The sequence below is a fragment of the Ictidomys tridecemlineatus genome, chromosome 7 (assembly GCF_052094955.1).
Source record: "Ictidomys tridecemlineatus isolate mIctTri1 chromosome 7, mIctTri1.hap1, whole genome shotgun sequence".
NCBI classification, from domain to species: domain Eukaryota; kingdom Metazoa; phylum Chordata; class Mammalia; order Rodentia; family Sciuridae; genus Ictidomys; species Ictidomys tridecemlineatus.
In genome coordinates, this window is record NC_135483.1 from 4,972,843 (window position 1) to 4,995,969 (window position 23,127).

Below are 23,127 nucleotides of genomic sequence, written 5' to 3' on the forward strand. Positions count from 1 at the left end.
GAGGACGGAGCCTTGGGGAGGCTATCCTGTTGACATAGGAGGCTGAACTGTGCTCCAGAATCAGGGCAGACGTGTGGAAATGCCAGGCTACCCAGTGAGCCCTTTATTGTTGAAGCACACACTAGATTGTATTTCTCCAACAGGAGGTCCGCCACCGCTTAACGCACGGTGAGGTGAACTGGGTGGGCTGGGAGCAGCACTTACAAGATGGGCTGGGAGCAGCACTTGCGAGATAGGCTAGGATAGGACAGGACGAGATGGAAAGGGTAGCAGCAGCTTGGAGTGCTTGTGGAAACCCTTTGTTCCGTGCCACACTCTTGAGTGTGCACAGCTTTCCCGGGTGCCATGGAGAGGAAGACCTCTGGCCCCAGGTTGTGGTCTCGAAGGTATGTTCAAGAGCAGATGAGGATGAGACCTAGCAAGTGTGGGCTTCCTGGCCCTCCTCTCTGTACCACCAAAGTCTCCCCAGTGCTTTTCACACAGGAAGTTGGTGCTACGGGAACTTTGTTTATGACCAAATGTGAACAGAAACGACGAGGCACAGGGAGACCTACACTGGTATATCAACTGCTGTAATATGATCATTGAGATATGCCTTTGACTTTTACATGCTCTGTGTCTATACCTGTACCTCTGTATTGTGTTACTAAACATCCATGCAACAGGGTCAAACTCCACAGGTTTTTGCCTGCCTTCAGTTGTTCACAACTGTTGATATTTTTCTAGTAAGAAGCTGTCCAGGTGTTTTTCCATGCCTTGGCTTGTTCAATGTTCTTATTTGCCTATGAAGTTCACACTATTCTTCTATGAAGAAGAAACCTGGGCTGAGAGAGGGGAAGTGATTTATTGTAGAGCATATAGCAAAAGAGACAGAAATGGGGCTGTGTTGGAGGCCAGAGGCCATACTTCTAGCCCCTGTCCCATGGATCCTATGGATGGTATCGAGCCTCTTCCCTAAAGAAATAAATCAAAAGAGGGGCTTTCAGCTTCTAAAGCAGAAGTATCTGTAGGCCTGGGCTGTACAGCTGGAGTGAGGGCAAACCTGTGCTGACATGGGTAGGCAATGCCCCAGACCATCGTCCACGGGACTCCTCCCTGCTTGCTGCTCCGCATGGCCAGAGGGAAACCCAGGGGTACCTGCTGAGTGCACAACATGTGGGTGCCCCTGGCACCACACAGACAGATGGACTTGCATGCCCAGTGGCCCTGAGTGTCAAACAGGGAAAAAGGGACCAGGATCTGAGCGCCGGCCATGTGCAGAGTCTGTGTGCTCACACACAGGAGGGCAAGGCCAAGCCCAGCAGGGCTCATTCCAAGTTGGTTTCTTCCACTGTGGCTTCCACAGTGGGTATGTGGCAGAGACGTGGAGGGAGGGGACTTCACCCTCTGTCTCCAAACTCCTTTGCTGCTGCTTCCCAGCATCCCTGCAGGTCTCTAGAGAGGGTCTGGGAATATGTGGCCCTCCAGTTTCCTTGCATATACCTTGTTGATTAACTAACTCATTCAGTACATACTTTTTTAAAAAAAATTAGAGCTTTGTAGTTCTGCATAGTAGTGGGGTTCATCCCAACAAACTCATACATACGTGAAAACTGATTTCAGTTCATGATCCCCCCTTTTCCCTCCCATTCTTCCTCCCCTTCCCTATTCTCCTTCTTCTACTCTACTAGACTTCCTTTCACTCGTCTATTAACTTGTATTTGATTGATTCTTTCCACCTATTCATATATATGAATTTCTCTGTCCTAAATTTACATATGCATATAACATGATTTTTTAATAATTCATTCTGGGCTGGGGTTGCGGCTCAGTGTTAGAGCATTGCCTAGCATGTGTGAGGCACTGGGTTCAATCCTCAGCACCACATATACAAAAATAAATAATTAAGATATAATTTTTTAAAAAGTGTGGAAAAAAGAATTCATTCTGTGTTGCCTCCCCTTACCCAACCCTCCACTCTGTCTTTTGATCTCCTTCTTGTGCACTACTGATATTCCCTTTATCTTTATGTTTTCTTATCCTTCCTCCCCCTTTCCTTTATTTTACTCTAGTTTATGCATATGTGAAAAATGATTTGACCTTTGATTTTCTGAGATTAGCTTTTTTCATTTAGCATGATATTCTCCATTTTCATACATTTATCAGCAAATGCCATAATTTCATTCTTTTTTATGGCTGAGTAGAACTCCATTGTGTGTTTATATATATATATATACATTTCTTTATCCATTCATCCATTGATTGGATTCTGAGTTGATTAAATAATTGAGCTATTGTGAATCATGCTGTTATAAACAATGAGGTGGCTATATTACTGTAGTATGTCAGTTTTAGATCTTTTGGGAAAAAATAGCAAGGAGTGGGATAGCTGGGTCATATGGTGGTGGCTCCATCCCTAGTCTTTTGAGGAATCTCCATGGTGTTTTCCAGAGCAATGTACTAGTCTCCAGCCCCACTAACAATGTGCAAGGGCACCTTTTCCCCCATAACCTCACTAGCATTTATTATTGTTTGTATTCTTTATCGTTGCCATTCTGACTGGAGAGAGATGAAATCTTATTGTAGTTCTGAATTGCACTTCCCTGATTGATAATGATGTTGATCATTTTTTCACATATTTGTTGGCCTTTGCGTTTCTCCTTTTGAGAAGTTTCTCACAGGTACTTTTGATTGCTCACTGTATGGAGGCATTGCTCAAAGCACTCGGGATGCCTCCGTGAACAAAACAGACACTCATGTTAGGAGATAAGAATTCAACAGTAACATTATAAATCCACGGATTATATAGTATGTTAGAAGGTGAGGGTCTTTTGAAAAATAGATCAGGGCAGGGGCATCAGAAGTGCTTGGGTTTGGAGGTGGGGGCAAGGGCAGGGCTCCGTGTTTGGTGGACACTGTGGAGGAGTGAGAGGCCATGCTGGGAAGGCTTCTCTCCCGTTGGCTGCAGTCAAGTAATTCCTAAGGGAGTCAGGGGTCTCCAGAGAGACGGAAAAGAGGGGTGCATACATAGAGAGGTGTAGAGAAAGGGGTTTGCTAGTGGAATTGAGTGGCTCCATTTGGAGGCTAAGAAGTGCCACCGTAGTCCCTGTGCAAACTGGAGGACCAGGGACGGTGTGAGCAAGGCTCAGCCCATGTCTGAGAATCTCAGGCCCCAGGGAAACCCGTGGTGTAATTCTCAGTTCCAGTCCCAAGACTGGAGAGTCGGGGCTGCTGGTGTGAGTCGAACATTGGGAGAACTTATGGCTCTGATGTCCAAGGGCAAGAGGATAGAGAGCATCGTGCTTCCAGAAAAGAAGGCAAGACCTTTCCCTCTGACTTTGTGCTCTATTCAAGCCCCCAGCTAACTGGATGGCTGCCATCTAAGTTGAGCGTGGATCTTCCCCTCTCAGGTCACCAGCTCACATGCCAATCTCCTCTGGAAATACCCTCACACACACACCTGGTTGTAATCTCAGTGGCTCAGGTGGCTGAGACAGGAGGATTGCAAGTTCAAATCCAGCCTTAGCAAAGCGAGGCAGACCCTGTCTCTAAATAAAATATAAAATAGGGCTGGTGATGTGGCTCAGTAGTTGAGTGTCCTTGAGTTCAGTCCCTCATAACCCTCGCCCCACCCCCCCCAACAAAAGCATAAGTGTGCTTTACCAGCTCTCTGGGTATTCTTGATTCTGTCAAGCTGGCACCCCAAAACAATCATCACCAGTCCACCATTTTTCAGCAGGACACCCTTATGCACCTCTTCAAACCAATCTTGATAAAGAGGATGACAAAGCCATAGTCCCTTCAGCACGCTACTACTGTCCTGCCAGTCCCTCCAGGGAGTTTTCATGCTGAGCACCAAGACCGAGGAGGGCAGGGCAGCTCCCCCGAGCTCACCTGTGGCTGAGCCTGAAGATAGCACACACCATCTGGGCTGAGACACTTCTCAGAGCCTGTGGTCAGAGAGTGCACTGACTCTCTTGTGCAGTGTTGCTGAGCATTGCTTTAGGCACTTGGTCACATCCACAAGCCCCACACTCAAGAAGCAGCATTCCCTCCCACAGGAGCTGGCGTCTGCTCCACGTGGCTCAGAGCAGGCAGCCCTCACCTGTGCTGCTGTGCTGTGGTCGCTGGCTTCAGCTCTTACTTTCTTCATGACCATGAGCTGCAGACCTAGATGCACGTCCAGCCCCAGTGGTCCTCGTCATCGCGAGTGCCCTGGTGCCCAATCTATGTCTTCATAAATTAAAAACTGGCTAGAGGTTCCAGATTTAGATGGTGTTGCAAAGCACAGGGGTGGCTAAAAAAAATCCCATCTAAATATTAAGAGAAGAATATTTAAAGTGTTAAATATTTAAAGAGTTAGGAAGTTACAGCAGCCTTCAGGGCTTTGAGGAAGAGAAAAAAAATTCCCTCCTTTACTTTTGTGGGTAAAAATCCAATTGAAAAGTAAGAAGAAAATAGAATGCACATATTTGATATTTCTTAAACTGATGTGTGTATTAATTAATATTCACTGTGCACGGATAATATGTGTTATTTGACGTATCTGTACACTAGGGGTGTGTGTGTGTGTGTGTTCATCTCACTGTGCCCGCCAGTGAAAGCGCAGGTTAGAGAAGCTGCTTTGGGCCTAGGCAGAGCTGCACAGCTATACAGCGGGTCTACAGGCCGATGTTCTGCACATCTGCAAACCAGATGGGGGCTTCCTGGGTTCAGGCTGCTTCAAAGAGAGTCACAGACAACAAGGAGCAATGCAGGCCCTGCTCCCAAGCTCACCAATCCCTTGAGGACCCCCTGTTCTCTCACGGAAAAGAGATTGAGTTGTTATGGAAAAAAATAGTGAAACTTTAATCTTTTCCTTTCATGAGAAAAAAATAAACATTCTCTCTTCCCCCAGGGACTTAAGGAGAAGGGGATGAATATTTTGTAACATCCTAGCATTTTAATTTTAAAAAAATGATTAATTATTAATAATAATTTCTATTGGTGGAAGGATGTTTGTGTCATGAAAAAATATGAGCATTTTAAAATCCTACATAGAGGAATGAAAAAAATAGGGCTCCTGACTAGGGAAACTTACATCCTAGTCAAGGATGCCAGTATACACATAGTAATCGATAAAAAGCTATTTTGGATGGTCTTCCAGGGAAACATACCACAGTATGGCTCAGATTCAAAGTGGCACAAGGTAGAGAAGCAAGGATAAAGGTTTCCCTCCAGGGCACTAACTGGAGCTCACTGGCCATTCAGAAACTCAGCCAGCACCCCTCCAGCGTGGTCTTCAAGACATCCCCAAAATGGCCCGTGATAGACCTCTGTGTTTCACCTAATCCTACTGTTCATGACCTCTAACCCCAGCACCTGGACCAGTTCCCAAACAAAGCAGACTATGGTTCTGGGGGCTGAATAGGCGGGAGGGAAGAAAGGAAGACCGTTGATGGCCAGAGTCCACCGCAGCTCTTCTTCTGAAAGTCCCTGGGATTAGGGGTGCCACAGCTCTTCCAAAGCTTCCAGTGCACCTTGGATGCTCACCCTGTGCTTCCCTGTGCTCCTCAGCATACAGATGCACAGCCAGCTGTCTCTGGACATCCGGAACTCGGAGTACCTCACCAGCATGCCCCCGCTGCCCGCAGAGTGCCTGGACATCGATGGTGACTGGAACACCCTGCCAGTCATCTTTGAGGACAGATATGTGGACTGCCCTGCGACAGGTTTGTCTTCTGTTGTCCTGGAAAGACTCAAGGCTTTCCATGGGGTCCTGGCGGCCTCTCTGTTTCTATCCCAACAGCAGTGGGGCCGAGTTAACACAGGGCTTGTTCAGCTCCTCCAGGGGAACAGAATTAAAGTGGAACTAATCGACATGACTTTATTTCAGGAACACTGATAAATCAATCTAACAAAGGAGCAATTCCAGTAAAAACTCTCTCCACAGTTCTCTGGGGAAGAGTTTAACCTAGTGTCTATCTTCACCCACAGAACAAGAATCCCTCCACTCTGCTGTGCACACACCAGTGTGACTTGGAAATACAGGAAGGCCCTTTCTTACTTCAAATGTGCAATTTAAACATAAAGACACTTTTGATCGAACTTTAATGGCTTTGGGTTCAAATTCTCAGCAATGCCTGCTTCATGCCATGAGTCAGGCAAAGCACTCAAGACTCATGAGTCCGTATCCTTAGGCAGCATGACTAATGAGACAGATCCATGAATTAACCACTCATAGCAGAAAGAAGAGAAAATATGTTGTCCTCATTTTTGGTATGTGTGTGTCCAGATTGGCTGGTGAGGAAGTTTGTCAATGAACTCACACATCAATGGGGAAAAGTGGAGGTGGGGGGTGCACCTGGGTAGCACAGTGAATGTCTGTTCTCTGACCCCTCCCTCAGCCCTGAATGGAGATCCCCAAAGCTAATAGACTTGCAATCCCTTCAAGGTCCCAGAACTGCCAGGCCCATCTTATGCTCAGGTTTCAGGGCTCTATCTCCTTAATCCTGTAAATGACCTTGGGGACTCTATTTAAGGACAAAAAATGAGGCAGGAGGACTATGAGCATCTTTTAAAGACCATGTGGCTTTAAGTCAACATTCAAACCCGCTCCCTGGATTCCAAAGCTCATGTCCTGCCTTGCAATCTCCCCTGCAGAGTTGTTATTAGGCTCAGAATTTACATGAAGGGCAAAGGGGCTAAATTTCACAGGTGCTACAATCTGAGACTTGTTGGATGTCTATAAATCTAGGTGACTTCTAAGGACAGTGCTACCTTACAAGTACATAAATCTGATTCTCAGTTGTACTGTGACATCTAGTGTTACCCAGGTGTATGGCAACTGAAATGCACACCAGGCTGGAACTGGAAACATTTACACAAGTGTATCTACACTGATGTGTATGTACCTGTGTGTGTGTGTGTATTTATGCACGTTCATCCTCCTTATTGTTACATTATCTATAGAAACTTTGAAGTTAAATGAGAAAAGAAGTAAGCACTCATCATCTGAGGTTCTGACATCAACATTTTCAGGGTTCATTGTGATTCGTCTCCCAGTCTTTTTTCCTACACATACTAATCCATTTCCTAGTGATTATAAATCTCAGTCCCTCAGCTCACATGTGCCATTTATCACATATCTTTATTTTCTACAAATCAGCTTTGCTTTCTCTCCTAGCCTCCATCCTGCAGCATGGCTGGAAAGTCAACCTCAGTCTTTTGGGGTTTCCTTGGCCACCCATCGTCTCCCTCCATCTCGCCTATCAGCACCCTTGAGCCTTAAACAGCCACAAGACCTGGCTGGGGGAGAATATCTAGGAGCATCTCCCCGTGCAGGTCCCTCTAAGCTGTCCATTGTCCACACCTATGTGCTACCTTAGGACCAGCGTGTCTTTGTAGTTTCTCTAAAGTGCCTGAGGCCGGCTCCATCACACTCATCTCATCTTCCTAGAAGGACCACAGGCAGGTACCCTGCACTCAGCTGTCTCCCAGAGCTTCTTTCCACACGACCTCAAATTGATGGACACCCATCCCCTATACCAGTCGGCCAGCCTCTGTCCCCATGCAAAACCCAAGGCTGGGCTTGGCCTTCTTGTTCCTTCACAAAACTTCAGCACAAAGAACTACTTCCTCTTTCCTCTAGAACTTGGGGGCCTTGTTATTTATTCCTTGTCCTGAGATTGCCAGACACATCTGCAGTCATCCTTTGGGTGTAGTGTGAAAAGGGAATTAAAGAGTTTCATTTCCATGTTAAAATAATGGCATTGGCTCATGGTTTCCCACAGCATCATGGCTTGCCTCTCTTCTGGGTACCACACACTCAGCAAATCTGTCCTTACTATCTGTTGTCCCCCACTGCCCTCCTAGTCCCCTGCTCAAGGCCATTGAATGGTTTGCTCAAAGCCTCAAGAGTTGCACAGACTGTCTGAATCGAGTCTTTTCCCCAACGAAGTTACCTGCATGAACTTGGGGAATGGGGTAGTGATTGTACTCCAGTGTTACTGTGAACAATGGGCAGATCCATCCACAAGACAGTTTTTAAAAAGTGGCAGGCCCAGAGTGAAGACGAATTCAAGTTTCTACTCTCATTTGTTGGTGTCTGATTCTAAATCCATTCTCATGGAATTAGAACCCTTTGCCCTCTCCTTTTCTGGGTGAATTGTAAGCGCGAAGCCACATTGTTGCCATCTTTGCAACCCATTTCCTGAACCTCCTGTATCCAGTCTTAATTAATCCGTGACAAATCTGAGAAACACTTTTTATTCCAAGAATCTACAACCTGTGAAGTCAAGTCTGATTCCGTGTCCATGCTGGGCATGCGAGTTGATCACCTTGCAGGTCCTCTCCACCTGCCTCAACCCAGTCCCCCTTTTCTCTTCATCTTGGCTCCAACACACAGTAGCTCCTCAGGTCCAGCCAGACTGCAGCCCACAAAACCTCTGCCCATGATGTCCCCTGACCAGGGTGACTTACCTCCTTTTCTGAACAGGTCAATTGCATTCCCCAGAATACTGACCACATTCAGTTCTGTTTGCTTTCATTTCCTTTTTTAATTAACAACTCATTTTGTAGTAATTTTAGGTTCCCAGCCACAGAAGGATGAAGGAAAAGGTATAAAGATACCCCATGCGTCCCCTGCCCTGTAGGTACATAGCACCTCCCTGTCAGCAGAACACTAGTTGGAGTCAGGACACTACACTAGCTCAGCATTATTACCGGGAGTCACTGGATACCAGGTCACTCTGGGATTTTCTCTGGGTTTGGATAAATGTTTAAGGCCACGTGTCCACCATGACAGTATCATGCAGAGAGTTTCAGTGCCCTGATTCCACGTGCTCTGCTTGCATGGCCCTCCTCCTCCCCTTCCCTAGAGACCAAACATCCGTTCACTATCCCCACAGCTTTGCTGCAGTCCCTGCAGTTTCAGAAGCAAGGAACTCACTCTTTAAACAGATGCCCAGTCCCCTCTCCCTAGCCAGTTGTGTATCCAGGGATTTCTCACACTGGGCATATCTGTTCCATTCGTGGTACCCAATGACCCTGAGGTGATTTGTTTGAAGCCATTACAATCGATGAGCATAGTATCATTGTCACTATATTTCTGTTCTAGTTTCCATTTGTTATACACACAGTTCATTGACTGTGTCCTAGCCCCAATCCTGGCCCTGGGGCTCTAGAGAGTCTCATAAGATCAGCTTCCCTGGGGCAGAGACAAGATGGATGCACAGGAAGGACCTGGTGTGAGGGTGGGGGACGTGCTGCACCTCACTGTGTGGAAGGGATGCAGGGTTTGCAGCAGGGAGTCTGGGCCTGGCTATGGGCCGAGGGAAGGCCTCCGGGGAAGGCCTCCGGGGAAGGCCTCCGGGGAAGGCGAGTCCTCGCAGTCTCTCCAGAGGCTCAGCTGTGTCCAGGTGAGGGCGATTGCCATTCTTTCCTTGACGGTCATGAGTGTCACCGAGACTTACCGGGTGATGAGGTCTCAAAGTCTCACACGATTTTCAAGAAGTGTCTGGGATGATCCACTCCATGACAGTTTCCGGAACCAGATGGAGAATGCACGTTTTAAAAAGAGAATGAAAACCGGGGCTCTCTTTCTCTGCTTGGTCTATATGGAAACTGAGTACCGTCACAGGCTTTATCAGAGCTGTGATGAGGGTAGCAGAGAGGGACTCCTGTCCAGCTATTAATTCTTAGGAGGGGAAGAGAGAGATGAAGACCGAGAGGCAAAGAGAGACAGAGGCGAGGAGGAGGAGAGGAGGTTGAGAGAGGGAAGAGAGGGAATGCTGAGAGAGGGAATAGTGTGCACTAAAGAAAAAAGAAAGAAAAAGACCATATGCGGGCCCCCTGCCACCTGCCTATGAAGCTCAACCTGGTTCTGGAAGTTTCCTATGCTGTGACACACATGGGGTAGTGATCCTAGTTGCAGAGTTCCAACCTGACAGCATTTTTCTGGACAAGGTGGAAGTCTTCTTCCCTGTGTCTCCTTGGTTGGTGCTGTGACTCCTCACTGAGTTGCCGGCCATGTGGCTCTGCCACCCTAGGGCACAGGAAGTGAGCACTGACACCAGGAGCTTCCAGACTCCATGGTTGTCTGGGGCCTCCTGGCTGGAAAATGGCCACCTCAGGAGGAAAACAGACCTTCTGGCTCCACGGATGTCCCTCCTTCTGAAAATAGGAAGCAGGGAAATGCCTCTGTTCCCCCGTGAGAACCATTAAACACACTTTCATAAGTGGAAAGTGAATGAAAGCGAGGCTCAGATACTGCGTCAGCACCAAGCACACCCGACACGGCCAGAGTCAGGTCCCCACAAGCTCGACTTCACCCAGGTGCACTCCCAGGCTGAGGGGCACAGGCCACCCACCCTTCTACCCAAGCAACTCTGAATTCTGGGTTCCTTTAGCCCCCTCAGTCTAATAATTTGTTGGAATAGGCAGAACTCGGGAAGGGGCTATACTTACAATTACATTCTTATTGTAAAGAATACAAATAAGTACCAGCTGTAAACAAAAGACAAAAACACAAACATTAACAAACCCAGGGGCCCAGAGGTGGAGGTCTGCTGGTGCCAGGTGAGAAGTTCTGGTGTTCTCAGGACTAGTCTCCCTCCTGGAACATCGCTCCTGAGCCAGTGTACCTAGACTTCCTATTGGAGCTTCATTATTTGGGAAGGATGGATTGAACCACTGGGGCCACAGGGCTTACTTCACCTCTCTCTACGGGTCAGACTGATGTGACTTTTCAGCTCTAGACCCTAGGCCTCTCTTTGCCTGGTTGGTCCTTCTGCCAGGGCCAGACCCATCCTGATTCAGCTCATGAGCATGAACTATTTAGAAACTCAGCATGAGTTAGCAGGTGAGCATAAACTCTCTGGATGCCCCTGGGGTAAAAAGACTTGTATGTCCTGGGAAATTCTAAGAATCTCCAGGAAAGTATTTTCTTAAAAAGGAAATGAAGGACTGCAAAATTATTATTATTGTTGTTTTACACAATTAGCTATTTGAGAATAACTTGTGAACATAGATTTGCAAACTGTAATATAATTTTTTTTTGTAGGACCCGATTTGAATGTTTATCCTAATTTCAAAGTTCCAACTGTAAGTCCCTCAATGATGAATCTAAAAGAAAAAGAAGAGAACCATGTTATAAACAGGAAATCATCTTTTAGGGGAGACTTTGTCTTATCTACCAGGATACCACCTCAAGTGGACACTAATGAGGAGGTTACTAGGTGTCCAGAGCCAGACAAGAATGAAACCACAGCAAATGTGGACGTGTGCTCCGAATCTCAGGTGTACCTGACAATTGGTGAATTCCAGAACAAAGCAGGTATGCCTGAAGATGAGTGTGGGTCTGGCCAAATGTCTGATGTCAGAACCCATCCACTGGCAGATGTGGACAGCCCCAGGAGGAGTCTAGGCCCAGAGGAGGGACAGTCTACAGTGCTGACCTACATCGAGGTAAAATCCAGTAATCAGAGCCTCCACAAAGCTGAGCCCACGGAACTCTCTAGTGAGAGTAGAAGCCCTAGGGACAGTTACAGGACAGTATCAAGTGAAGTGGTAGCGGGTGGATATCACCAAAATGCCATCTCTTCAGACAAAGCACCTATCACCGAGTTAAGTACTTCAGGAAAGGGAACAGAACCAGAGGGTCAGCCAGTGCTGCTGAGCCTGAGACTCGCCCCCACCGAGACCCCGCTAAGTGCTACTCTGACGGAGCCTTTGGATCCTAGGTCTTCCTTCCAGGACCCTCCTGTGGAAGAGCAGGAGGAGCTGTCCACGATGTCTGGGGCCATCAAGCGGTCTTCTTCCCTTATATCTGACTCGGGCATTGAGAGTGAGCCAAGCTCTGTGGCCTGGTCCGAGGCCCGAAGCAGGGCCGTGGAGTTAGCCAGCGATCGGGAAGTCCTGCACCAGTTGGTTAGAAGACATGCACTCCACAGGAACTCCCTGGAGGGTGGACACACAGAAAGCAACACCAGCTTGCCAAGTGGCATCCAGGCCTCTCTCACCTCCATCAGCTCTCTGCCTTTTGAAGAGGAGGAACGTGAGCTGGCCCTCACCAAGCTGACCAAATCTGCATCTGCACCCCAAATCAGCAGCCCAGAGGACGCAACTGAAGGTGCAGGCACCATGAAAAAAAGAGGAGACTTCCCTGAAGCTTCAGAAATGCGGAAGAGCGGAGGTTCCCCTGAGCATAGCTCTCAACCAAGTGGAAGGCCCAGAGCCCAGGATGCCAGGGCAGCCCAGCCCTCTGGGGAAACAGTGTCATGCGCTGACAAACATCAAGACCCTGGTTACATGGACATCCCCCAGGGTAAAGAGAGCCAGGTAGAGCCTCAAGGCCACTCTCGTCTGGATGGCAGGACTGAGAACACTCCAGAGAGCGAAACCAAAGGTCTTAACGTAAAAATACCACGTAGTATAGCGCTTGAAAACCCCCGGGCCCGGGCGCTGCATAGGGCACTCATGGAAACCCCCAAGGGCAGGCCTAAGGACTCGCATGTGGGCAAACACATTCTCTCCAGCAGCAGTGTCTCAGACGTCGGGGAAATGTCCCACCACAAGGTGCCTGAGTTCAGCTGTACCTCAGCTTCGGATGCCACCACCCCGAATCCCGAGCACAGTGGTGCGCCTGGCGCCGTGGGCCACGTGGTGTCGCCTAGAGAACCCGATGCCTTCCTAGAGGACGAACCCGAAGCAGGCACTGTGTGCCACGCTCTGACTCCCCCCGTCCCTTCCCAAATTCTGAGAAACCAAGAGCTGAGGACAGGCGCTTCCATCATGGGTCCGCCGCTGGCCTCGGCAGAGACCTTCTCTCTGGAGAGCCTCAAGACCGTGGAGGTGGTCAACTTGTCCCTGTCTTGCACTGCCACCTGTCTCCCTTTCTCATCTGTGCCCAAGGAGACCCCTGCCAGGGCTGGGTTCTCCTCCAGACAGACCCCAGTTCCCATCACGCATCAGCCTCTGGGGTCCTTTGGAGTCGTTGCTACCCACTCCAGCAAGTTGGAGGAAGACGTCGGTGAAAGGATGTTCAGGTGAGCTTGCGGGCGGGATACCTGGCCCCACCCTTTGGATTCTTCCACAGAGTTCTCAATTTCACACACACTCTCTAAAAGTTGTTTGTTTCCTGATTTAGGTGATCAGATGCATGTCACACAAGTAAAAGAGGTGGAATAGTGTAAGGAAGTAAAATTACCAATAGGCCCACCTCCCAACATGACAACTGTGTAGGCTCTTCCGCAGTTTGCTAGGTGCCTCTCGATCCATGTCTGCTTTTAATGCAAAAGCTGAGATGTTCTGTCACTTCCTGCATATGTTTTACTCAACCTAATAATATATTGGAAATCTTTCTATGTTTATAGTTCATTTTATTTCCTCATGTTGATGTTGTCACAGTAACCCAGAATGTGAACAAAATCCTTGACAGACATTTAAATTTTGTTCAAGTTTTATTATGATGCACATCTCCCTTGTGAACACCATTGTCACTCTGTCTTTGCACATTTTGAAGGGCATTTTAAGAGCCTTTGAGGGTTGGAAATTCTTAACCAGATTGGTCTCATAAGCCTCCTTTAAGATTGTAAATTTCTTAAGTTCATGGATCCTTCTGCAACACCAGAATCCCCTCCTTCATCCTATGGAGATTTCTATTCCCATTTCCCCCTACTTATAAACTATTTATTGATAAGGTATAGAGTCATTTCATCAATGTAGCTCATCTTATTTACTGTTTTGCAAAATATTATTTCATATTATCTATTAAGTCCTGAGTTTAAATTCTGTGAATATTCAACAAAATGAACACAAGCGCATTAAAATGAGTTGAAAACCATGATCTAGACTTTATATGTATTGTTTAAGCACATTTTCATATAGAGATGAAACATCTGTGTTTTTACATGCTCTAATCATTTACCTATTACTTTTCTTAAATCAATGGAACTCCCCAAACATTTATTTATTTCAAGTGACCATAGTAGCATATTGGTTGCTGACTTATTTTTCATAGGTGTCTTATATATAGGATAACTTGACATAATGGGATAATGATTTCCCCCCGAAGTGAAACTGCACAGTCAGGTCAAATTCGAACTTTTATTCAGTAAAGAATACTAAATACCTATCGTATGTCACTTGTCATCAACTCAACAAGTATGTAGCAGACATCTGATTGGGTAAACATGAAGATGTGCAGAGCCAGAAGGATAAGGATTTAACTTGTCTGAGGGCAATGGCTACCAACAGAATGGTGACCAGGGGAAGTGTCTTAAAGAAGACACCTGCAAGGGGGAAAATATTCCGAGGGTGATAATGATGACCGCGACAATGATGATATGCCTGGTAGATAGTAATGCAGCTCAAACATCCCTAATATGAAAGCTCAAATCCAACATGCTCCAAAATTCAAATTTATTTATTTGTTTTGTTTGTTATGAGGGATAGAAACCAGGCATTGCATGTGCTCTGTAAGTGCTCTACCCCTGAGCCACATCCTTCACGGAGACTCTTTAAGATCCAAAGCTTTTTGAGCATGACATCAGGCCTCAAATAGAAGGTTTCATATCATGGAACTGTTTCATGACTCAAATTATTTAAAATATTGCACAGAACTACCTTCGGGTTTTGTGTATAGGACAGATCTGAAACAATAATGAGTTTCATATTTAGACTTGGGTTCTATCCCCAAGATATCAGATTATATATGTGCAAATATCCCAGAATAAAAGAAAAATCCTAAAGTCCCAAGATTTTCTGGTTCCTAGCACTACAGATGAGGGACAGACTGCCAGGAACAACAGGTGTCAACACCAAGATTCTGATGTTGGCACGCTGGTTCCTAAGTCCACGCTCTTAACCACCTAGATAGTCAGGAAACCATGCAAAGGGCATCACAGCAAAGTGGGAAGGCATTGCAGACACACAGCTGCATGCAGACACATGTGAAGACAAGCCACAGAGCTTGTGTGTGAGTCTACGGGTGGGAGTGGTGGCCGAGGATGTTGGAGAAGCAGGTGGAGGCCAGGCCATGGTGCACTTGTATGTCAAGGGAGGGACCTTTCACTCCAGGGGCATCAATTTAAAGATTGCCTAAATTCTTGGAGCTGGATAGAATCTTAGAAGTCCTATTACCTGGTTCAAAGCAGGAACCATATGGAAATCTGTACAACTCACCCCCTTTGGTTTCCTTGGGTGGTTTCCTGCCTTCTTGTTCAGAACAAAGCTTTGCTCATCAGTATCTCCCCTGAAGTCTCATGCTCAGCATTTGCGGCTCAGCAGACACTTGGCTTAGGGATGCTCATCACTCCTACATATAGCCCAACTCATTTCCTGCTCCACATGGAATACACAGCTTGGCTTGTGATTAATTAGTGTATTCTCCAGTTTTTATCAGGCCAAAGAAAAATTTAAAAAAGAACTGAAGATTGAAGGATTTCTGTACAGTGACTTATCTGTACTAGCTTCTGATATACCATATTTCCCACCAGAGGAAGAGGAAGAAAACTTGGAAGATGGGATTCACCTGGTTGTCTGTGTCCATGGCCTGGACGGTGAGTCCCAATGTTCCCTCCTCAAAGGGCTATAGTGAATGCAATTTGTAATAGCTCTGAATTCACTTAGATTGGGTATCTATTAAAAATGTTCAAGTAGCCACCATGGGATGGATTACTACAGTAAGTCTAGGGAGATGTCAAGGCCCTGTTATAAAAGAAAATATCTCTGTGGCACAAGAAACCTGTTGAGGAAAAAAATACATAAATGAATGAATCCAGTGAAGGAATTAATTGAATAAATCAGTGGTACATAAAGAGGATGTTTGAGAAAATGGATAACTAATGGGATGAATATTCAAAATGAAAGAAGAAGTGGGGTGAATGAATAGATGAAGTACTGGGCTGAGTACGTGAGTGCAGTTCAGGAATCGATGGAACCCCAAGTTAAGACAATGGTACAAACAAAGGAAGAAATAGAACGGATAGAACGAATAAAGGATTCCTCGAGGAGCTCGGGCCAGTGGTCAGTACCGTTGCTGCCTGTTTTTTTTTCACTCACCTCTTACCTTTAGGGCACCCTTGTATGCCACTTGGCTGAGCTCTGGGATTGGCAGGGACAAAGAATAAATTTCTCACTCATTCACTCAACATCACGCATGACAGGCGTGTACCTCTCACTTAGGCTACGTTAAGTCACGAGGAGGCAAGACTCTCAATTTCTTTGTTAAAATGAGAGATCTGGTTGGGTAACGGGCTGTTACCTTGTTGTGACCAAGCGTAGGGAGCACAGGCATGCTCTAAAGGTAGAGCAGCTGCATACCGTGAGAGCTGCCACCATCAACTCTGCTATCACCTGAGTGATGGGTCATCAGGAAGACAACTGATATCCAAGCCAGGTTTCGTTGGAAGGTGACTTCTGTAGTTCAGAGTGCATTGCCCAGACTCTTCAGAATTCGATAGGTTCTGTTTTTTGAAATTTGATTTGCAAGTGTATAGTTATATTGACAGAGGACTGATAACGTAGATAACAGTCCTGGCTGCTTACACACCTTCCTGCAGTGCAAAAGGCCCAAGATTCCTGCTCTTGTAAGGGTTCTCAGTTTAGCACCTGATGAAATCAGATTTTCTGACAATGCTTTAAGTTTCAGAATGTTCCTTCTCCATTAATAGCTGTAGGAAAGGGGAACATTTTAATCCCTTTAATTCCTAATACTAAATATAGGTGCTTGAGACATTTATTTTTAAGGATGCATTCTTGGAATGCCAAACAAAGGTGACAGTGAGACCAAAGAGCACAAGGTTACTGACAGAAATGAAGGAAGGAATGGGTAAAATTTAATCTCGTAACATAAAATGCACATATTTCTCATAATAGCACGACCATTTTTGATGATGGTTCTACAGGCATGGGTATTCTGTGATAGGTCACCAAAAAGGGTGGCATCTGCACCATCTGCGCATATCTATCCTTAAAGAAGAGGGATCCTCCCAGGCCTGGGGTTCCTATGACACCCTGGACACTGTAGCCCTCCTTTGAATCATTGGGTATTTTCATAAGGAATGATGTGAAACTATTTGAAACCTTGACCTGTGGGGTTTGTTCATGTGCCGGGCAGAGAACCTAAGTATCCAAGTGAGTAGCTCCTGGCTTTTCGCTGCTGCATAGGCCTTACAGCTGAGGAATGGGCCAAACTTTGATTTAGAAGCCACAAGACCCCTGTGACCTGCATGAAATTTATGCCTAAACATGTATTGTTGTATAAAATCTGTTTTCCACATGACTTTGAACTCAGGAGTGCACTCCCTGTGTCTTGTGTCTCTGTTATTAGTGACAGCCTTAAGTTCTATGTCTATTCCTCTTCTCCTGATGTGCTATTGAGCATCATGGAGGTTGCTCTTCCAAGACTGTGGTGCCTGAGGGAGATTCTTATTCTACTTAGACAACTCTGCCATGGTTGACCCTTTATGGGGGCTACTAACTGCCTATAAATGAGAGAGCTGGACAGTCTTTGTATTAAGCAAGGAATTCAAGTGGGGTTTGTTGGCGTCACATTGTGCCACATCAGCTATTAAGTGGCACCACTTGCAAAACATCCTGGGCAGGGAGAATTTGCCAAGGAAAAAGAAGAGGTGGTGTTTCCAGCCATCCCTGCCTAGAGCATTTACGAACCACATGGTAGAAGATGAGGGGATGACCCCATTGAGGTAGGATGTCTATGAAGGAGCAGCCTCTGTGTGTGTGCAAGGGGAGGAAGACAGGATCTAATTAAAATATAATGGGGAAAATCCGGTGGGAATGGAGGAAATGGAGGAAGGCGTTCCTTGTTCCACCTTGTCTATGATTAACTATGGGAATGGGGTGGGGGCTTATCTGTCATTTTTAGGGAACAGTGCAGACCTCCGGCTGGTAAAGACTTTCATAGAGCTGGGGCTCCCGGGAGGAAAACTGGACTTCCTCATGTCTGAAAAGAATCAGGTATGGCAACACAAACATCAGAACTGAAGGAACAGGGTCCTGCTACAGGCCCATGATGGTTTCTGAACACACAGATGGGAGAGAATCTAGCAAAAGAAAAACTGGCCAACCCTGGGACGTTTGGAGAGAAAACACGTGTTGTTCTTTGGGAGGGTTGGGAAAGAGTAAGAAATGAAAACGGGAGTCAGTTGACTTGTGCCCTTTAGCCTCACAGGGCATTCAGGTGGGTGTCAATTATTTAGAGATCTGTATCCATGCCAGGAAGGAAGGGCATTTAATTTGCATCTGAATAACTAAAGAAGCTGTGTCCAGGCAGCTCTGCAGTACAAGTGACCTGTGAGGTCTTTGCCATTTCAAGGTAGATGGAGCCTGGGCCCTAATGAGATGTGTTCATCTTTGAGAACTTACTCAATCTATGACCAGAGCTGGTGCTGTCAGGAAGTGTTGTTGTTGATTGCCACCCACCATGGAATTTGAGTATCCTTTAGAGTACTAGAACTGTTTATGCCTGAAGGGTCCCATAACCACTGGGGATGGTAATTGTGCAGAGGACCACCAGCTGGCAAACCCTGGGAGGTCATGTCTCACTTCCCAACTGTTAGTGCTCAATCTGTTGCCTTTCCTTGTACCTCCTATATTCAAGGCCACACCACATGCAGGGCAAAGAGGTATAGCATAAGGAAGGGTAAAGAGAACCATTACTTGAGCACTTATTATATACAGGGTATTCTGTCCCTGTTGCCTCCTTCCATCTTCACAGCAGTTTCCTTGCTTCTCAGTACCTCCCTCTGCTTTTAGAAGGGTAGCAGAGACTCTGGGAGTTAGGCAGGCTCCATCGTCAGTCTAAGCTGGAGAGGAAGACGCCATTCATGATGTGTGCACATGCATGACTTCCAGAAGATCATGCATGTGCACACATGGCTTTACCATGTGCCCAAGTATGATCTGGTCCTAACAGAGGTTACCCAGGGCCTCAGAGGTGAATGAGATGTTCTTCTCAGGAAGATGCATATGGTGAGTGAGGGAAGTCTGCTCCAGGTGCGTGAGTGGCCTTCCTCTCCCAGCCTGTCTCCTCCTCTGCGAACCAGTGGGCATGCGTGAGATACCAGGCACGTGCCGTGTCAGTGGACTTCTTCAGCTTTCCCACCTCCACTTCCAGGCTCCTAAGTGAAGATCCCAAGTTTCTTCATCACAGCACCAACCTGTGGGCCCTTAGTCCAAAGTCCAATCTCAATGTCAGCTTAGGCATGTTCCCAGATTGCATCTCAATGTTTAGAAAGAAGATGCTTAGGTGGAGAGTCCTCAACCAGGACTTCTCCCAACACCTGTTTTTCCCTCTCTTCCAGACAGACACGTTTGCAGATTTTGATACCATGACGGATCGATTACTGGATGAAATCATTCAGCACATTCAGTTGTACAACCTCTCCATATCCCGAATTAGGTAAAAGGAAACCACAGGTAGCTAATGCTAAGGGAACGGGTGGGAACTTTTTTTTCTTTATTAATTCACACAGTGTGCAGCTTCCATGTTTGGAATGATGCCTTCTGAAAACCACTGGGATAACTTAACCTGGTTTTTAATGGCGTTAATTATCTTTAGAAAGGAGCAACAGGGATGGTTGACACACTCATCTGCCATAGTCGTGTTGGGGAGTACACATGTGTTCACTTAGTGTAAAGAGTACTGGACTTAACACAGAAGTCCCTGGGTGTGATTTCCCGTTCTAACACATACTAGTTTGAATCCTGACTCTCATGCATAGCAGGTGTGTAACCTTCAAGCCTTCTCTTCTGCTAATTGGACTAGTGCTGAGAAGACCTGTGGAAAAGCGAAATGCATTGCCTGCCCAATGCCAGGGCTTTATGGGTGCTAATTGTACCCTCACCCCGTAACTTGAGCATGTAGATTTCTAGATAGAGGGCTAATCCCTCAGTGTCTCCCTATTTAGTCTTCAGAGAGCAGCTATCATTTCTTTATCCCACCACGAGTATTCGGAGGCTGTAAGTATTCTGAGGACTGGTGAGAATGGAAGGACACAACTAGCCCATGCCATCTCCTCAACTAACATGCTCATGTTTGCTGGTTTTGTGCTTCTTGTGAGGCGAGGTGGCACGGTGTACTCTCACATATCAGAGCTTCAATAAGTATTTATTTATGTGAAAGTAAGGATGTGTTGACTCTAAGGTCCGTGGTAGCGCTGGACTTGAGCGCAGCATGCAAGAGGGTGTCCAGCACAACAGGTCTGGGGAGCAGGCATAGAAGAGGAAGGGGGCAGACCTGGAGAGGCAGTCCGCGGCCAGCTAGGACGGGTCACACAGGCCAGGCTCAGGGTTAGGATTTCATCTTGTAAATGGCCAGGAGAGTTCATGCTCAGCTGCATGTTTCAGAAAGAGGCCTCCTGGCCTCAGGTGAACTGAGCAGGGCTGTAGGGGCCAGCCATCAAGGGAGGCTGCTGAAACTGCACAGAGCTGGGCCACTTTGTCCTGTGACCACACTGGCACAGAGCTCCCTTCCCGAGGACCCGGATCATCTCTCTGAACGTGGCATAAGTTTGGATCCCTGTTGAGGAGGAACGGGCAGCCCTGTTGTTTGGCCAGTTTCCCTGCGTCCAGTGACGGGCAGGACACTAAGGACTCGGAGCTCCTGGCACTGTTCCCCCAGCAGCTGGCCCTTGCTGACGTACTCACGTGCACACTTCGTCTCTCCACAGCTTCATTGGCCATTCTCTTGGCAACATTATCATCCGATCTGTCCTCACCCGGCCCCGGTTCCGGTATTACCTCAACAAACTCCACACGTTCCTGTCCCTGTCTGGGCCTCACCTGGGGACCTTGTACAACAACAGCACCCTGGTTAGTACAGGTAAGGCTTTCCTCGACATTAATATGGGACATAAAAGTGGAGGCAGAACTTCTTGCAGCTTTGGGGCCTCTTCCAGGCATGGGAGGGAAGAAAGAGACCTGGGCTTAGAAACATGGCCTTCATTGTCAGGTCTGGAGGTTAGACTAGATGGTTTCCAAACTCATGTCTGCCTTCAGATTTCTGTGGACAAAAAGATCATGTCCCCATGGTCCTTTCGGAATACATAGATGAGGTATAACGTCTTGATATGGAGGACATGTCACTGCCACGAGAAGCGTCTGGTCAAGTTCTGAGTCAGATATTTTGCGGAGGCTCTGGCTAAGACATTTGGTCCTATGCCATTTAGATTATTTACTGTAAAATGGAGATCATGGTTGCATGTATGTATGTTTATGTGTATGTGTCTATTGTTTTTGTACATATATGCATGTACGTGGAACATGCATGTTTAAACATGTGTATAAAATATATGTGTGCATGTATAGGCATCCCTCAGTATCTTTAGCAAATTGATTCCAGGACCCCAACAGATACCAAAAGCCAAGGGATGCTCAAGTTCCTTATCTAAAATGACAGCATATTTGCAACACCTGTGCACATCCTCCTGCATTCTTTAATAATCTCTGGACTACTTTTAATGCCTAATACACTGTGGATGTCCTACAAGCAGTCATTATACTATATTGTTTAGGAAACAGACAATAAAAATTCACGTGTTCATTACAGACACTTTTGTTCCAAATAATTTTGAGCCTGCAGTTGGTTGAATCTGCCGATCTAGAGCTCACAGGCGCAGAGGGCTGGCTGCATCTGTAGTGTGTGAGGGGCTGTGTGCATGTGTGTATCAGAGACATGTAGAGAATTAAGGAGGAGGTAGAAAGAAGAGGTTGGAGAAGGAGCAGAGCTTCCAGGGCAGGAAGTGGCTGGGAGAGTGTTCTGGGCGGCAGACACGGTGTACATGACAACATAGAAGCATGGCAGAATCAGCAAACTGCTAGAAATTATTTGTGACAGAAATACAGCCTTCTCTGGGGTGGGCCTCCGGAGATGATAGATGGAGTGCCCAGCTAGAGCCCCGGGTGAAGGGCTTTGCATGACACGGCAGGATAGTGCTAATGGTATTTTTTAAAGAATTTATTCTTATTAGTTATGCATGATATTAGAATATATTTTGATATATTATACTACGTATATGGAATACAACTTCTTATTTTTCTGGTTGTATCTGGTGTAGAGTTCCACTGGTCCTGTAATCATATATGCATATAGGATAGTGATGTCTGATTCATTCTACAATTGTTCTTATTCCCATTTCCCTTCCCTTCTTTATCCCCTTTGTCTAGTCCAAAGTACCTCTATTCATCCGTTAGGTCCCCCTCCACCACTGATTGTGAATTAGCATCCAAATATCAGAACATACTGGGGATTTTAACTGAGGAAACAGCCTGGTTTGGTGTATGGAAGTCACTGAGTCTTATATAATGATAAATAATGTATTAAACCATATTCCCGATAAACACTTCATAGTTCCTGATTATCTAAACTCACTAAGTGGCATTAGGGACACCTCTAATGACATCCCTCCCTGCCAATCTGCTGCCCACTGCCACACTGGCCAGTGCTGTCCATATACTCTAATGTTTTCCTCTTGGAACTTTTGCTTTGAAGCTGCTTTGAGAACCCTACCTATGAGCATGAGCTACTCAACACTTTGATACGTACCACAAAGTCCTTTCCTCTGCCACTCTGGCTTTTCTTTGCAAATCTGGGAAATCAGCTTCCAATAATCGCCCCACACCAGGGAGTCTAGAGTGGTCTCCTGCAGTCTGTACTACTTCCTCCCCAGGCAGGTCACTTAGTGGCTGTTGAGATACGGATGCACATCGTGAATTACTCATTTCCTTGGGTTGTTGTCAGTTTGTGTGTTTGCTGTGGTGACAGCGCTGACCCTCATCAGTGTTAGTGTGTGCCTAAGCAGAGCTGAATGGATGGGCTCTGAAATGGAATGTTTCTTATAGTTTTCCAAGAATCTAAACGGCTTCTAAGGAACATTCTATTATTCTATTCTATGTACTTTGCAAGTTGGGACTGTTCCTTTGGCTTCCTTTTCAGAAGGAGGTTGAAAGAGTTCTTTGACAGCTCCGTGACTCTAGAAGCCTGTTGCCATATTGTTTTGCAGGATGATTTTATGGCTGCCAGTTTATAAGAAGACAAATTTGCCTCTGTGACTTCCCAACTCTTGGCTAAAATGCCTATTGCTTTCTTCTCTTAAGTTAACTGATTTTTTTTTTTTTTGCTTTCTTTGGTTTTACATTTTGTTTTTT

The 23,127-nt window shown here is 46.3% G+C and overlaps 1 protein-coding gene across 3 annotated transcripts in view; it reads left to right on the plus strand.

Annotated features, from left to right (window-relative positions):
* The window catches only part of Fam135b (family with sequence similarity 135 member B), a 301,016-nt gene that overhangs the window by 263,739 nt on the left and 14,150 nt on the right, over window positions 1-23,127 (plus strand). For 2 of the 3 annotated variants that reach the window (XM_078016660.1, XM_005316131.4), the window contains exons 12-17: window positions 5,536-5,690; window positions 11,021-13,004; window positions 15,352-15,518; window positions 17,846-17,937; window positions 19,284-19,381; window positions 20,652-20,803. In XM_078016660.1, the coding sequence (XP_077872786.1) occupies window positions 5,536-5,690; window positions 11,021-13,004; window positions 15,352-15,518; window positions 17,846-17,937; window positions 19,284-19,381; window positions 20,652-20,803 (2,648 nt within the window). Of the gene's footprint in view, window positions 1-5,535; window positions 5,691-11,020; window positions 13,005-15,351; window positions 15,519-17,845; window positions 17,938-19,283; window positions 19,382-20,651; window positions 20,804-23,127 lie in introns of those variants that run through there. The other variant, XM_078016661.1, reaches the window with a different exon arrangement.